This window comes from Neopsephotus bourkii, unplaced genomic scaffold, assembly GCF_033783945.1.
Source record: "Neopsephotus bourkii isolate Nb327-2 ecotype Australia unplaced genomic scaffold, CSIRO-AGI_Nbou_v1 NB_1630, whole genome shotgun sequence".
Classification (NCBI taxonomy): domain Eukaryota; kingdom Metazoa; phylum Chordata; class Aves; order Psittaciformes; family Psittacidae; genus Neopsephotus; species Neopsephotus bourkii.
This window is the reverse complement of record NW_026902105.1, coordinates 10,157,192-10,172,326: the sequence shown is the minus strand read 5'-3', so window position 1 is coordinate 10,172,326 and position 15,135 is coordinate 10,157,192. Positions and strand designations below refer to the sequence as shown.

General features: G+C 37.9%; 1 protein-coding gene across 3 annotated transcripts in view; it reads right to left on the bottom strand.

Annotated features, from left to right (window-relative positions):
- COL14A1 (collagen type XIV alpha 1 chain) overlaps positions 1 to 15,135 on the bottom strand; it is a 117,470-nt gene that overhangs the window by 59,970 nt on the left and 42,365 nt on the right. For all 3 annotated transcript variants that reach the window (XM_061373462.1, XM_061373461.1, XM_061373460.1), the window contains exons 12-19: positions 13,759 to 13,904; positions 12,348 to 12,477; positions 9,002 to 9,141; positions 7,220 to 7,346; positions 6,062 to 6,201; positions 2,784 to 2,916; positions 1,998 to 2,069; positions 1,082 to 1,224 (exon numbers count right to left, since the gene is read on the bottom strand). In XM_061373462.1, coding sequence (XP_061229446.1) covers positions 1,082 to 1,224; positions 1,998 to 2,069; positions 2,784 to 2,916; positions 6,062 to 6,201; positions 7,220 to 7,346; positions 9,002 to 9,141; positions 12,348 to 12,477; positions 13,759 to 13,904 — 1,031 coding nt within the window. The remainder of the gene's footprint in view (positions 1 to 1,081; positions 1,225 to 1,997; positions 2,070 to 2,783; positions 2,917 to 6,061; positions 6,202 to 7,219; positions 7,347 to 9,001; positions 9,142 to 12,347; positions 12,478 to 13,758; positions 13,905 to 15,135) is intronic.

The following is a 15,135-nucleotide window of genomic DNA, read 5'->3' as shown; positions in this document are numbered from 1 at the left end:
TCAAAAAGAATATCCTGTATTTTCTATATAATTGTTAGAATACCCCATATTTTCTATATAACTGTTCTATGAACAGAAGTCAGTCATGGGACAGACACAGAAAAGAATAATAGAGTCAATATTTTTGCATTCTGAGCTATTTATTGAGAAAATAGCCTTGAGCTATACTATTTCACCTGTTAAATGTATATCCACAGAGCTATCCCAACATTTCTGAACTTAGTTTATTTTGCTGAAACAAAGTGCTGCAATACTCAGAATTCCCCAACTGAAGAAAGAAGAGGGGAAAAAAAAAAAAAGCACTTGTGTCCCAGAATTCTGAAATTATCTAAAATATTATGAAATCTTAAAATAATGCAGTGAGGAATTATCTTTTTTCCTTATTTGCTATATACACTAAAGAGTACAGGCAGCACTCTTCATTCTTCCAAATGTTTTCCAAAACCTTTGTCACCAGAAGCTTTTTTCTGTGAAAGACAATTTTAACTTTGAGTATGAGATGATATTAGAAAAATAACAAGCATCCTTAGGCACTTAGGATAAAAAGTGCTGTCCTTATTGTGACAAGTTCAGGTCAACAAGCAGTATGAAAAATCTGCATTTGAACTTTAATTACATGGCTTTAGCATAAAATGAGACTTTTAGGGAAGGAGTGAAATTGCTGAAGGAAGTAAAATAATTACATAAGATTGTCCTGTACAAGCACAACCTCAGGACAGAAAAAGCCGAAGGAGTAAAGAATCCCAAAACAAACAAGAAAACCCCAACAAAACAAACTAAAACCTACAAACACCTACACAGATTTAACAATACAGAAAAAGGAGGACAGGCTGCTCATCTTTTAACTATGACTTCTTTAAACATTGTGTGACTGGGCCTTGATCTTATATTTGACTGCTGTTGCCTGCAGTGCACCAGGTGCTGTACAATTAAAACTTCAATTTCATGGTAATACCAAACACAGATCTTTTGCTAATTGCAACAGGAGTGTCTTGAAAAGAAATACCATGTCTTAGCAGTTATTAAACAAACTTTTCAAGCTTATGAAACCATTTACAAAGCCTATACAGACCATTCTTACCGCTTCCTCGGCACGGTCACCTTTCGCAGTGAGGTAGGTCACTCTGAACTGCTGAACATTGTAATCTGAAATGTCCCATACCACCCTCAGACTTGAGGTTGTTTCATCGTCTATAACAAGGTTTCTGATTCCTGTTCGAAAAACTAAAGAAGAAAACACTTAATTAATATCTTCTCAACTCTATTTTTAGATTTAAAATTGTGTTAAATTATCATCAAGTAGCTGCAAGCTCTCCTGAACTCATGGTGGGTATGCAGATCCCATATACTTTGGTGCGGCAAACCCATATACTTCAGTCACACTCAGGCTTAATAACATAAAAACTTTAAACATTTAATAAAATAATACCTATCCTATACTACCTTTAACACTATTACTCCATCTATCTGCTTTGTTTATACTACACGGCTTATGGTGCCTTAGAGTAACCAAAACTCCACTGCAGCTGGAATGCTATGGAAGAGAAACATTCCAGAATTGTTGTTCCTTACAAGTCAGTTTTCTAATTCCAGGAAAACCAAACTAAACAAAATTCTAAGAGTTTCTAAGCTCTTCAGGGAAAGAGAAGAAAGAGATGAATTTTCCAAATTACTTCCTATGCAAAATTACTGCTATCATTCACAGTCCTTACACTGTGTAATAGGTTGGCTCCTTCCACACATGGCACATGCAGGAAACCAGCCACATGTAGAAGGCTGGTGCAGGAGCGCAATAGCATGCACCTTTCACCGGTGATGTCCCCTGCCTGAGGTCTATTGTGTCCTAACGTCATGGACCAGTAAGAACTGGGATTATCAGCTCCTTGATAATATCACATCTCTCTGCCTCTGCACCTGGGCGTGCTTGTGGGCAGACTCAGCTCTTTGTATTCAGCATTTAAAGTGATGATATTTGTTCTAAATAGAACAATAAATACCTGCTGTGGTTGGCTTAGAAGTTGTGGTACTGGTAGTAGTCTCCGTGGCAGGTATTGGGGTAGTCCTTGCAACTGAAAAACAATACTCAGCTCACTAACAATTCAACAAGACATGGAAGTCACAATACTTATTTTGTATTTCCAACTATGACAGTGAAAGTATGTGCTTACACCTCCAGGCATCCCACCCTTCAGGCATTTCAGAAACTACAAAGGAGCTATTCATTTAGTTTACTTTAGGCACATCTATTTTCAAGATAAACACTTAAATCTACAGATATGATTATACACTGTAAAAAAAATGCATATAGCTTCCCAAATTTCTGGCTGAACTATGCATGATAACTTCCACTTTGACCATTTGGTAAAGTTGTAAGATGAATTAAATTGAAAGCTCTTCATTCTGTCCAAGTGAAAAACAGAAAGTAGACTCAGCAACACTGAGCAGTATCAGCATCATTTGAATAGGTAAGGGACTCTGGTCTTAAGGTTCAAGATTAACCCTGTAACTAAGTTGAAACGTAGGATGGGAGAATATCTACCCAGATCCAAAGGTTATTAATAGCACACATCAGACAGGGAGCCAAACCACTGTTTTGATTTAATGCCATCTACTATGTAATATTAATTAACATAAGCAAAAAATAGTCATCAAAGCCCGGGTGCTAAACGACCACTTTCTTCAATATTACAGACACCCAATGATGGACTGTATTTGAAATATATGTGCATTAAATTTAAATCATCTAAACATCTCTAAAAATTACAATCAAGAATTTGTCTTACATGTAGCTCCAAGAACAGCAACAGCTTCACTTTCAGTTTCATCATCAAAAACTGCCAGCAAAGAAACTTCATATTCTGTGTTGGGCAACAAACCCTCAATAACATGACTGTCTGTGTCTCCATTGATGACAACCTAAGTAACGCAGCAAGATTAAAGAAAATCAGTTCTGTATGTGATTGATTTATAGGAATTGACTGAAATGAAAGATGGAAACTGGATTCTCCTTTGAAATAAATGAAATCTACACTCCGATGTGCCCAAAGAATTTATTAGTTATGTTGAAATAAAAAGTATTACAGAGTACATCTGGGGAAAAAAAACAACAACACTGTTAAGAATATCTGAAATGTATTTATTATTTTGGGACTAGCTTGATTATTCTAATGTGTAGTCATACACTTTCACCCATAGCTAATTAGTTGCTAAAGCTGACCATAAGTATTTCATTTGAAAAATCATTGAAACTCAAAACATTCATCAATGAAAGCAAAATAGAGTAACTTAGCTTTCATTTATATTTCTACCATTCAAGTATTAATATTACAAATGCATTTAGCATCTCCACAGCTTTACAAAATGCTGTTCCTTTACCGGAATTATAATCCAAGTTATGGTTCCACACAAGAATTCAATCTGAAAGAACATTTGCGGCACACCTGGGGATCAGGAGATATCTGCTAATGAGAAGTTTGCTATATTGTATGATGTTTAAAATAGTGATTTTCCTTATTTCTAATTATGACAGCTGCAGAATATTTGCATGTGCAATGTTAACTATAAGCAGATGGTTTCACTTCAGATTTTTGTGTGTTTCACTTATTTTATTGGAAAGGATCAATAGATTGGCAAGAGCTGGAGCTAAAGGGACTGCAAAGTAGAATACAAGGAGCCTGAGCAGTAATTCTGGTGAAATGAGCTGAGTGAAATGGTTTTGGGAATAGTTTCTGGGTTATGCAGACAGATACTACAATAAAACAGCCTTTATCTAGATGAACACTGGCAAGTTTTTAAAGGTGGCCACTGCATACACAGAATCAAAATAAGACTTATAATGAAATACAACAACAAATATACGTGCTGCTTAAAATCTACTACAACAGTTATCAGAAACAGTGAATCACACTTTATGCTTTCATTTGCTACATGAGATTTCCTGAGTTGGTCCTGCGAAAGAGGGACCCATAAAACAGTCACAGAACTTCTGAACCCAGATTAAAAAAGAAAAACCAAAAGCAGAAAGAAATAAGTTCTACAGCTATCAAGTAATGAATTGGGCATCCCTCACCGCATACTTTCTGGCACAGATTTTCTTGGGAAAATTTCAGAAACAAACTGAATGAGTCTAGCTGTATACTAAGTAGATCAAAGTACACCTTCCTTTAAAGTTCCCCAGAGCCTCTAGTCATGTATCAGATATTTATACATAGCTACTATCTCACATAATTTTCTGAAGCACCACTTCCATCACCCTACTCTCCTGCTAATTTATCCCACAAAGAAGACCATAGAAAAAGAACACAAAGTGCTGAACTTTCAGGTAGAGAGGACAAATAACAAAGTAAGAATAGTAACAAGCACACGAGTATAACAGCATGCATTCTGTAGTGTAACCTAGAAATGAAAGGCCGCTCTTAAATGTATTCTGGCTTTTTAGCGTCAACTCCCCACTAAACACTCCTCACCCATCAGCAGTGGGGGTGAAGTAAGCCGAAAGGCGTGTAATTCTCACCACCAGCCCTGACCCCTCTCAGCTAACTGGCAAGTTGGGTCTTGGGAGAAAGAGGGAGTGCATGTCATTTCTCTGCATGACTTATCACTTAGCTGGGAAAGAAGCTTAAAGAGGCAACAGCCTGGAGGTATTGTGCTATCCTCAGCCTGACCCCATTACAGAGGTCATTCAAGGAGAACAAGAAAACAGCTCAGGTATTTTTAATATTTCAATGTACTAAAACACTGGGGCCTCCAGCAGTTCTTAGAGACTGTAATGAATAAGAGGAACCTTAACAGTTCAAACATTTCTTGATTATTTGTTCTTACACTCAAAAAACTCAGATATCTTAAATCTCACATGACTTAAAAAGGGATTCACTGACAGCTACTCACTGGGACTTAAACAAAACAAATCAGTTCATCTGCTGCAGGAGAAAATGCTAAGGGGATGACCTGTGTCCACTTGCTCATCTGCCAACTCCTTCTTTTCCCTGCTCACTCCTGTTATTCTTTGTTTCTTGCATGACTACTTCTTGCTAGGTGAAAGGTTAGGAAGAATGAGGTTAAGCTAACAGAAAAAAGTGCCACATAACCTAAGCTGCAATGACTGCTTTCTGCCCTAATGTATGACAAAATGATGAATGAAACCTAGGTCCAGGTGGGAAGCTTCGTCTTCCCCACTGAGTTGTGCACCCAGATAAACAGTTTGCAGACGTGGCCTCTCTTCACAATGCTGATGCCAACATAGCAAGATGTTTGAGAAACGCATTGGAGATTAAGGCATACAAAAGAAGTCAAATGAATGAGTAAATAAAGAGGAAAGAGGAAATGGAAGATGGAAAGAGGAAATAAAGATGGAAAGAGGAAATGAGACAGACTATGAATGATGGAAATTTGGGAAAGGGAGAGAAAGTGTCTGTATTTTTCTACTTGGAAAAAGAAAATAAAACATTAAAAGCTGAAGGGATGAAAAATCATTTTAACATTCAGACTGATAAAAATGACACTACCAGAGAAGACACACAGGGCTTACAGCAAAAAATAAAACATGAGGAGGAAAAGGAGAAATAACAATAAAAGGTAATAAAGGAGCAATCTAATAAATTAACTATGTGCAAACTTTTCCTTCTGTAACATCATATAACTAAGGCCTCACAAGGGATTTTAAATGGCCAGCACATTAGACAAATGTGGAGCTTTATGTGAGGATATTGCTGCTCTGGCTCAGCTACTGTCATCATCTTCATAGCAAAGCAAAGAATACGAATCTCTAAAAGCTGAAGTAGCATCAAACAGCAATGAGAGTCATATGGCAGTTGGCACATTGTAGATTAGATTGATTATTCACTAAAGACCTTTCCTCGTTACCTCTTAAAAGGAAAAAAAACGAACAAAAAACCCCACCCTTGGAATACTGGTTTGATTTTGGTTTAGACAGCTTTGCATTGGGGCAGATTTTTCTGTAAATCAATTGGTCATATTTAATTGGTAAAAGTTGCAGCATAGGTGCCCTCAGAATGGAATTTTCTCTTCCATTTCACACCCTCAGAAAATCAAGACAACTAACCTCTTCAGATTCTCCCCCATCCAAAGGAATCCATGCCAGTCTATAAAAAGCAATATCTGATGAGGTGGGCTTCCAGCTGACCCTAAAACTATCAGTCGATGCTTCATCGATTTCCAGATGCTGGGGAGCAGGAACTCTTTCTGCAAAATATTATGCAAAAGAAAAGTGTGAGTAGGTTATTCTCTGAGACTTGCACCTATGGCAATATCAAGCATGTACTTGAACAGAGGATAAGATGGGAGGTAGATAACAAAGGCGCTGCAGAATTCTTTGCACACTTATTTGAACTTAAGGAAGTGGTTTTGCAATTGACGGAGCCTAATATGCACAATACATGCTCTTTAGCTACTCTAAGTGGACATGCCTCTCTGTGATCTCTCCATTGAAGCAGTCCCATGCTCTGTGCATCATGCTCTTTTCTTTTCCTCTACCTCAAAGCAAAATTCTAATTTTTGTCCTTTCCAGAAATTCTGTCTGCATTTCCACTTGCTGTTTGCATGCAAATATCAACCTCTTTTTCCATACTCATACATTCTCCCTTTCTTTTCCACCTCATGTTTCTCTTTCCTCCTTCAAAGTCTTTCTCTTCCCACTTTTATGTTAGAAATCATTAATAAGTGTCATCAGCCATTTTTTTAATGCAGAAATAGTTACAGAAACTATAAATGTGCTAAACAGACTGCAGGAGCCTTAAATTATGTATACATTCTCCTTTTGGAGTTCTAGTTCCTGTTTATATGAAGTTCTGCCCTTTATTGCCTAGACAGTTCACTGGTTAATTGTATGATTCAGAACTTATCACACTTAGCTGAAGAGACAAATGCCATCACACTGAAAGGTGCTTCAGAAGGCTGGGGAGACAAATGCTTTACTACCTAATGGCATAAAAGATGCTTTGAAATGGCTGACTGTGGAAAGACTTCTTAATAAATGAGCCTTATCCATATAAATGTTTTCAAGATGTCAACAGATTTCTCCCATAACTGGTCCCATACTAAGGGAGCAAAAATGCTGAAAACCCCAATGAAAATAACAAAAGGATTCCTTATATATGAATTTACAGCCAGAGATACTTGCTGTTACTGGTCTTACTTTCCAGTAAAGTAACAGAGTATAAAAATTCTTCTTGGAAAGCCTTCAAAATTCAGTAATACTTACTTGTGGTAAAGCTGCCAGTAAGTGGTTCAGATTGACCTTCATCATACAGAGAGAAAATAGCAGCAGTATACTCTGTAAGGGGTGCCAGACTTTGTAGAGTATGGGTTGAAACACGACCAACTTCCACCTAGAGAAAGCATAATTTGCAGTAGATGTTGATCATACACTTTACATAATCAGTGTCTGAAATTCTGCTGGGTAATGATACAGAAAGAAAATGTCATGTTATTAGTATGTAAATTCTGTGAAACTATGAACAAGTATAAATTCAGGGCCATAACAGCTGAAAAAAATCAAGTAGATTAGAGAAAAGGCAAATTTTGTTTATGACAAAATAGGGTAAAAGAGAATTCCACCTTAGTAAGCCTAACTCGCTAACATATCTGTTCTGTGTGTTCAGGAACTCAGAAAGAGAAGGAACTTTTGAGGCTGTTGAATCCAGTCCCCCAGTGGATAATTGTTGCCTAAACAATTATGGTTTACATTTGTCAAGAGACAAGATAAGAGTTTTATCTGTTCCTTACCCAGACTGCAGTTAACATGACTTTGCTGAGGACATACTGCTCAAGGCTTTATAAACTGACAGCTTATCAGTTCAACTATTCAGTGTCACACTAGCTTGGCACCAAAGAGAAATTCTACTGATGCAGTGCAACAAAAAATGGCACTTTCTCTTTTAACAGACATTTATGTAGTAGGAAAAGTAAATAATAACCTACTGAACAGTCATGCTATGAAGGGTATTACCACAAACCTGAGACATGCAAATACCATTGTGATGAATGCAGCCAGAGGTATTATCTGTATTAAGGCTAATCAATAGGAAGAGGTCAAGTGATTTGTAATTTAAATTCTAAGGGACATAGCAGAAAGAAAAGACACAAAATATAGCACTGGAATGCTTTCTTCGAATCTCAGCAACAGCTTCTTCAGAATTAATAAAATATGCCATCTTGTATGGATGAAAGGCCAGATATGTCCCCCAGAAGAAACACAATTACACATAACTACTATTAAAGGCTTTTTTTTAGAGGGCTAAGTTATCCATGGCAACTTATGACATAAGGGGTCTGGACTGTATTAATAATTGGACCAGTTTACTGCATTTTCTGTATTTTTTTTTAATTTCTGTGTTAATATAATTCCATCCCATTTTTCATTCTATCACAGGATTCATGCTACTAAAAGCTATTATAAAGCACTTTTAGTAAGAAGGCATAACTAAAATTGCACGAGTAAATTATTAAATGCAAGAGTCTAATTTAGAACATCTTGGCATTATATTATCATTCTGTCTTAGCCAAATCCTGTTACTAGAGAGTTTTTAATAGAAATGTAAGTAATAAATGTTAAGAAAATGCAGTGAAACCTTCAGATAGTCTATTTGAATGAGCTTGGGTCCATGACATATGATATATTGAAAGTATCATTATCTGTATTGAACCAAGAATACATATTTCCACACCATGTATCGTCAAGTTCCTGCACATATACACCATTGTTCACTTGAGTAGTTTCCTTTAGTTTACGTGCAATAGCAATGACTGTTCTGGTATGTAAGATGTTCAAAGTAACGTCCCCCACATGTATGATCCACTACGAATCCACACCCAACACTAAGCAAACTCTTGTTTGCACTCAGCTTCAGAATTCTCTAATAAGTAATTTTTACAGCTTGCAAGGTAGCTTTGTTTATAAAAGTTTCCATTAATAATTACAGAAGTTTGGATGGGGATTGGATGTCTGAGATTGGTTAAGGGACGAGAGATACTAATAATTTACCTCATTGGTTTCTGTTCCATCTGTTTTAACGTACATGATGCGATAGCCGTTCACATTTTTGGAAGCAGGATCCCATGTTAGCTTAGCACTGTTGTGCCCAACATCAGAAAATTTCAGGTTTGTTGGTGGACTTAGAGGCACTTGAAAAGGAAAGAGATGAAATCATGACAGTGATTGCAGGTTTTTTTAATGTCTTGAAAATTATCACGTTTTCTATTCAAAAAGTTCTATCAACAATATTAATATTAAAAGGCCTACAGCAATGGAGTTAACCCAAGTACTTAAAGGTAAAATAGCTTAGCTCTTTGCTGAAACAGAACTTTTAGTCTTGCTAAGTGCATATCAACTAATACTGAAACACAAGTAACACTTTTGTACATAGGAGGTATCATAGCAAGATCTAGCCTAGACAATACTTGCAAGAAATTTGTGTTTGCAAATTAATTTAATTCAATCAGATCTTTATCCTATATTTGTTTTCCATGAGTATCCCAGCAAAAATATTTCATGACAATAACATTTTGGCCAAAATCTTTCTGAATCCTAAAAGCCCCTGACATAAGGGTTAGTTTGTCCAAAAAGCGTAACAGCTCAGATGATCTCCAAAGATGCTGGGTTTTCTTTTACCTCTGCTTAACCTTTCCTCCTTTATTACAGAAAGAAGCTGTTTCCTAACAGCAATCCTGGTGAAAGTCATATTTATGTACTATATATACCTTGACTGTTGTGAACTAAAAGAAACGAGTCTCAGATTGCAACCACTTTTCTATAACACCAGAGAAAACTCTGTGTGCTGTCTGTTACTCTCAGCAGTGGGCTCTGTATTAGCTCAACATCTGCTAATTTTCTCTGAATTGTGAAACTTTTCTCTATCCATCCTGCCTTCACACATGCTTGTCACCAATCCATGTGGACAGATAAATACCAGCACTTCAGAAGCTGTTTCCCTCAAACAAGAGCACATGGGAAAAAGCAAAAGATTTAAAAGATCCATATATTATGTGGGATCTTTAGCCAGGCCATATATCAACTCAGAATCAGCAAGCAAACACCTAACCAGCTTAGGAACAGTCAAGTCAACTTGGCTGTGAGAAAAGATGGGAACACATTGGAATTGTATTAGATGGGTTTGCCACACTTTCTGGCATTCAATATATTCCTCTGAGTCTAGTGAAGAGAGTATCACGTGTTGGCTTTCCTGTCTACTTTCTGTCAGTCATGGAATGCACTTCATTTCACCATCCCGGCCATACCACAAAATGCCTCAGTCTCAGCTCTTTCCGTTTGGAGCCAGCTTCCTGACAGCGCCGCTTTCAAACCGTCAGTCCTGATGCCAGAGTCATGTCATATTTACAATGAGTCTTGGATAAATTCTGGACCCAGAAAGAAACCACACCACAGAATGGGTTTGCTGATCATGCCTCTGTTTGGCACAGAGAAAGGTTCACTACAGTAACTGAGATGATACAGTGTATAGAATAGTTTTATTTACTAAATGTAGAGTATCAGATACTACACATAATACTACAGCAAATTGGGCAGACCACTCTCCAGGCAGATATATGCTTCAGGAAGAAAATACTAGCTAGCCTATTCATTAGTTGGAAGCCAGAAATACTAATAATAAACAACAACAACAAAAAAAAAAACCAAACCAACTACAAAAAAAAGTAGCTTAAATCTTTTGAATCCAGACAGGAGAGACATTACCACTGAACACTGACCATGTGAGACAGGTGTGTTCACCAAGAGCTTTCTTTCCTCCCATACAGTCCCACTGTCATATCAATCAAAGCCTGTTGGAAGAGCGCTTATTTGAATAACTTCCTATGGAAGATCAGAAACAATCTTCCTTCACATTACAGTGCCATAAAACAGTCAGAGCTGGCTGCATTGAAGTCATCCTAAAAATAAATGAAGGTTGCTGAGTAGTTAGGGTGTTTTTTTTATTCTGGTCTGGTAGCAGCAGTGAGGATGGGCCAGCTAACACGTTACTAGCTTCTGTGATCAAATGCTGCAGTCATGAATTTTCAGCTTGTGCCAATGGATCTGGAATTTGCATGTGATCTTCTATCCAATGTGTTAGGCAGATTTCGAGCTGTGCAGCCTCCAAGATCATATGACATGAAGTGAATCCAGGCTGGCACAGTCATAAACTATGTAAACTACTGTTCAGGGTAAATGAAACCAAATATTGGTCAGAAATTGACCAAAAGCATGGGGACACACACACATATACACAAAACCAACCAACCAAACAGACAAATAATTAAAAAAACCCCAAAATAATAATTAAAAAAAAAAAAACAAAAAAAAAGGGGGGGGGGAGCAAGGGACAGAGGGACAAAAAGCCAAAGATTTGATTCTCCAAGTGTTAAGGGTCTTCTACACTTGTTTCAAGTCCACAAACATGCCCAGGTTGCAGTTGTTTCTTATTTGCACTTGTCTGTCTACAACTGTCCTCTCAGAGATGACCCAGTTCAAACAGCATTCCTAGAGCTTCCTCCACTATTACTTGCTGACCTGACATCAGTTGCTCTGGCCCTTCCTTTCTTAGCACTTTCATGCCTGAACCTCTGTCACCTATTAACTGCCAGGAGTACAAAACAAGAGGAAGCAATCGCTCCACTGCTGGGAGCAATAGAGATGTCACTGAATGCAGTTGCAGAAACATCCCAGCAGCACAATCCCTTATTTTCAATACCATTGTCTTCCAATTGCTAAGGCTATTTAGACCCAACAGAGTGCTGTGTACAATTAGCAGAGGACAGAATTTTGCTGGCAAAACTCTTGCTGCTTATTAAGTAGACACTATCTATCATGAGTGCAAGGGCTCTTTCCAACCCTTCATTTACCAGATGTTAGGCAGCAGGGGTTGGACAAAAATCTTCTCTTTGCTTCTTTTCCATCTGTACTGCTACTGAGCCAGAGGAATGAACTTCTCCATCTGAGCAGACTCCCCCACACACCTGGTTCTCTGGCTACAGGAAGCTAAACAGAGCAGTCTCAATTTAGCTCTATGTGATGACCTTCATTCACCTTCAGTAACTTCAGAAAACCATCAGTGGTTCAACCAAGATCAACAGGTATCTCCACAGTACCACCACCACCAAGAGAGGAGTTCACAGTCCTGTTTCGAAACCAAGCTGTTTTGTAGAAACTCAAATCCTGAGCCTCTATAAATTGTTTGTGCTGAGAAACTTCAATACAGTTAAGACCTTGTCCTGTGGACTATACAAATCAGGTTTTGAACATCAGATGTCTGCTCTAATGTGCAAAGACTACTCTGAAGTCTTAACATGAAGTCTTATTAACATGGGAGTGAATGTAGATATGTGCTACCTACAAGTAGTTTCTTGTCCTGTAAGGGGATCACTAGCTTCTTCTCCAAACATGGCATAAACTGTGACAGTATATTCTGTATTTGGCAATAGTCCATCCAGTTCAAGATCTGTTGAGGCCTCCCCAATTTTTATCTAAAAATACCATGAATAAAAAAAGACATGTTATTTCTGAATTAGCTCATGACAGGGAAGAATACTGTTTACACGCATGAAATTAGATATGTGATCAAATGTAAGCATTTGTCTGGTACTGTGCCTGAGGTACTTGGCTCAGGATTTGGGGATTTTGCACAGTAATTGTCAAAAAGCCAAAAGTCAATATACTTGTAAGAGGGCTTTAAAAGTAACTAGTCACATTAGCATGTTCTTTAGAACATGCAGTTACCAAGGCCTTTTTATTCACAGATATACCTTGTTTCACCTTCAGGTATAGGACTGACATTTCATAGGAAGAATTGATTTCCATGTGCATTGAGGCTCAGATCTGTTGCTGTTGGAGGTATGTATAATTTTCCTCCTCCATCTCTTCACTGAGAGTCACATTACCATGGACTGACTTACTTGTTGAAAAACAGTCTTTCTCTGGTGTAAGGCTCACTCCCGAATCAGCCAGTTTTCAGGAAGGCCCCATTTCTAACAGAATTATGTTCTTACAGCCACTCATTTAGCAGAGAGCACAAGTCCATGCGAGCTTTCAGTAGCTTCCTACGCTCTCCACAAGTTCGCATGCTCCTGCATGCTTTTTAGTGTTCTTGCTTGAACAGAGATGTTGTATAATTATACATATAGAAACTTGAGCATAAAAACTTTTCAGTCCTAGACCAGAAGTTCCACTGGAATTTTGCCAGCAACTTTAGAAAAGTCTACTGGTTTTACTATTTTAGTGACAGAAGATTGGACTTTACCTTGTCCCACCTTCTTTTCACTCTAAAAATATCTTCTAAAAATCACTTCTGATGGAACACAATTTTTCTAAACTTAAAAATAAAACTTGAACAGAACTTAAAAAAAAGAAAAAATAAGGGTCGCACCTGCAAATTCTACTTATTTTTAAAGGTCCTGATGAGAACAAAGGCTGAACTTCATATTCTTCTCATAACACACTTAGAAAATATCTTAGTTTTATTTAATTTTTTCTTGTTTTGAGTGTTTAATTTATATGATGATACAGTTTCACATCACGTATCATTTCAAGTTAGTCTCTTTAGCTGAAATTGTTGCATTTTTTTGGCAGTGACATAATCAATTGGTACTTGCATTTTATTCATAGTCTGTAACACATACAGTACTAAAGGCAGTCACGGAAAACACACTTACTGATCAAATTGGAGGTTAAATGCCATGTACTAGTTTATTCTTTAAAAGAATTGCTTTTTGAATAACTGCTATTCAAGTGAAAGCACAATACATCACCTCCTTCTCATCCCCTGCCAATCCTTCTGTGAGGGGAGCATATAGGATCATGTAACCTGTGGCACCCGGTACTCCATTCCACTTCGCTCTCATGCTGCTCTGTGACACATCGTACAATTGCAGATCCGATGCCATTGGCAAAGCAACTACAGTGGAACAAGAGACAGACTTCAGTTGTCTCCCTTGAGCAACCAGCTATTTTCAAACAGTTTGTTTTACCCCAGGGAACACAAGGGAATATAGCTTTCTCCAGGCGTGGAAGTGACATGACTGTGACGAGCTGATTAGTACATAAAAGGATGCAGGATTAGAGAAACAAGGAAATGATGACCTAACCCATTCTAATGCCAGAGCAGAGTTACCACTTACAAAGAATTTCAGCTCCTTGTCCTAAATTGTTTTGAATACTTCAAGGGTGAGTATTTCTGGTCTTTAAGCACTAAATCATCCTTCCCTCTTCCTGATCTGCAGGAGGATGATGGCTCCCCATCAAAGAATGGGTATGGCTGCTATTATGAACAAGGAACAGTCCCCAGAGGTGGCTGTTTCTGGCAATGGTTCCCAAGCCAGAGTGTGGGAGAGGCAGCCATGAGGTAGGACACCCTGGAGAAAACCCTGAATGAGCACACTGTGCACGTCAAAGCATTTCAACACAAACTGTTGTGTGTTTAAGGCCTGGATGTCCAAACTGGCTCCCAGGCCTTTGTCAGTAGAATTATGTAAATATGGGCAAGATCATCCATTGCAAATCATGGTGAATGCTAACCTGGTGTGTAGCATTGAGCAGGCTGAGTGAAATTCAAACATTATTAGGAAGTTTATTTGTGAATTTAACGCACTGATACCAGAATCAGTATGAGTTTCTAAATATTTCTTTGCATTTCTGAAACTCTTCAGAAGAGCATTTCACACTTCTCTAACTGCCCTCACTTTCTTCCTCTCACAGAATTGCATCCCAAGGCCTTCTCCACTGCTGTGACATCATTGATGGATACCACCAAAATATCCAGTCACTGGAGAAATACAAGGGAATTGGCTGCTCCTCCACAAAGATCTGCTCTGCACGTTTCTGAAGAATCTGATCTGCAAACACAGATTCAGCAAGCAATTCTAATTACAATGCTAAAAACTCCCAGAGCTTCTCTAATCTCCTAGTCTCCTTGTCCAAACAAAAACTGCAGCCCGTCCAACTGACATCTCCAAGGAGCAGAATATCTATTGCATTATATACAACAAACTAACAGAGCTTTTAACTTCCTGTATACAAAACACGTCAGCCTCATCCTTTCTTATTAATTGAGGCTGTTCACCCAGTTTGTTTTTCAGGTCTGTAAACATGAGCAAAACTTCAACCTAGGCCACTTTTTAGGTTTCCAC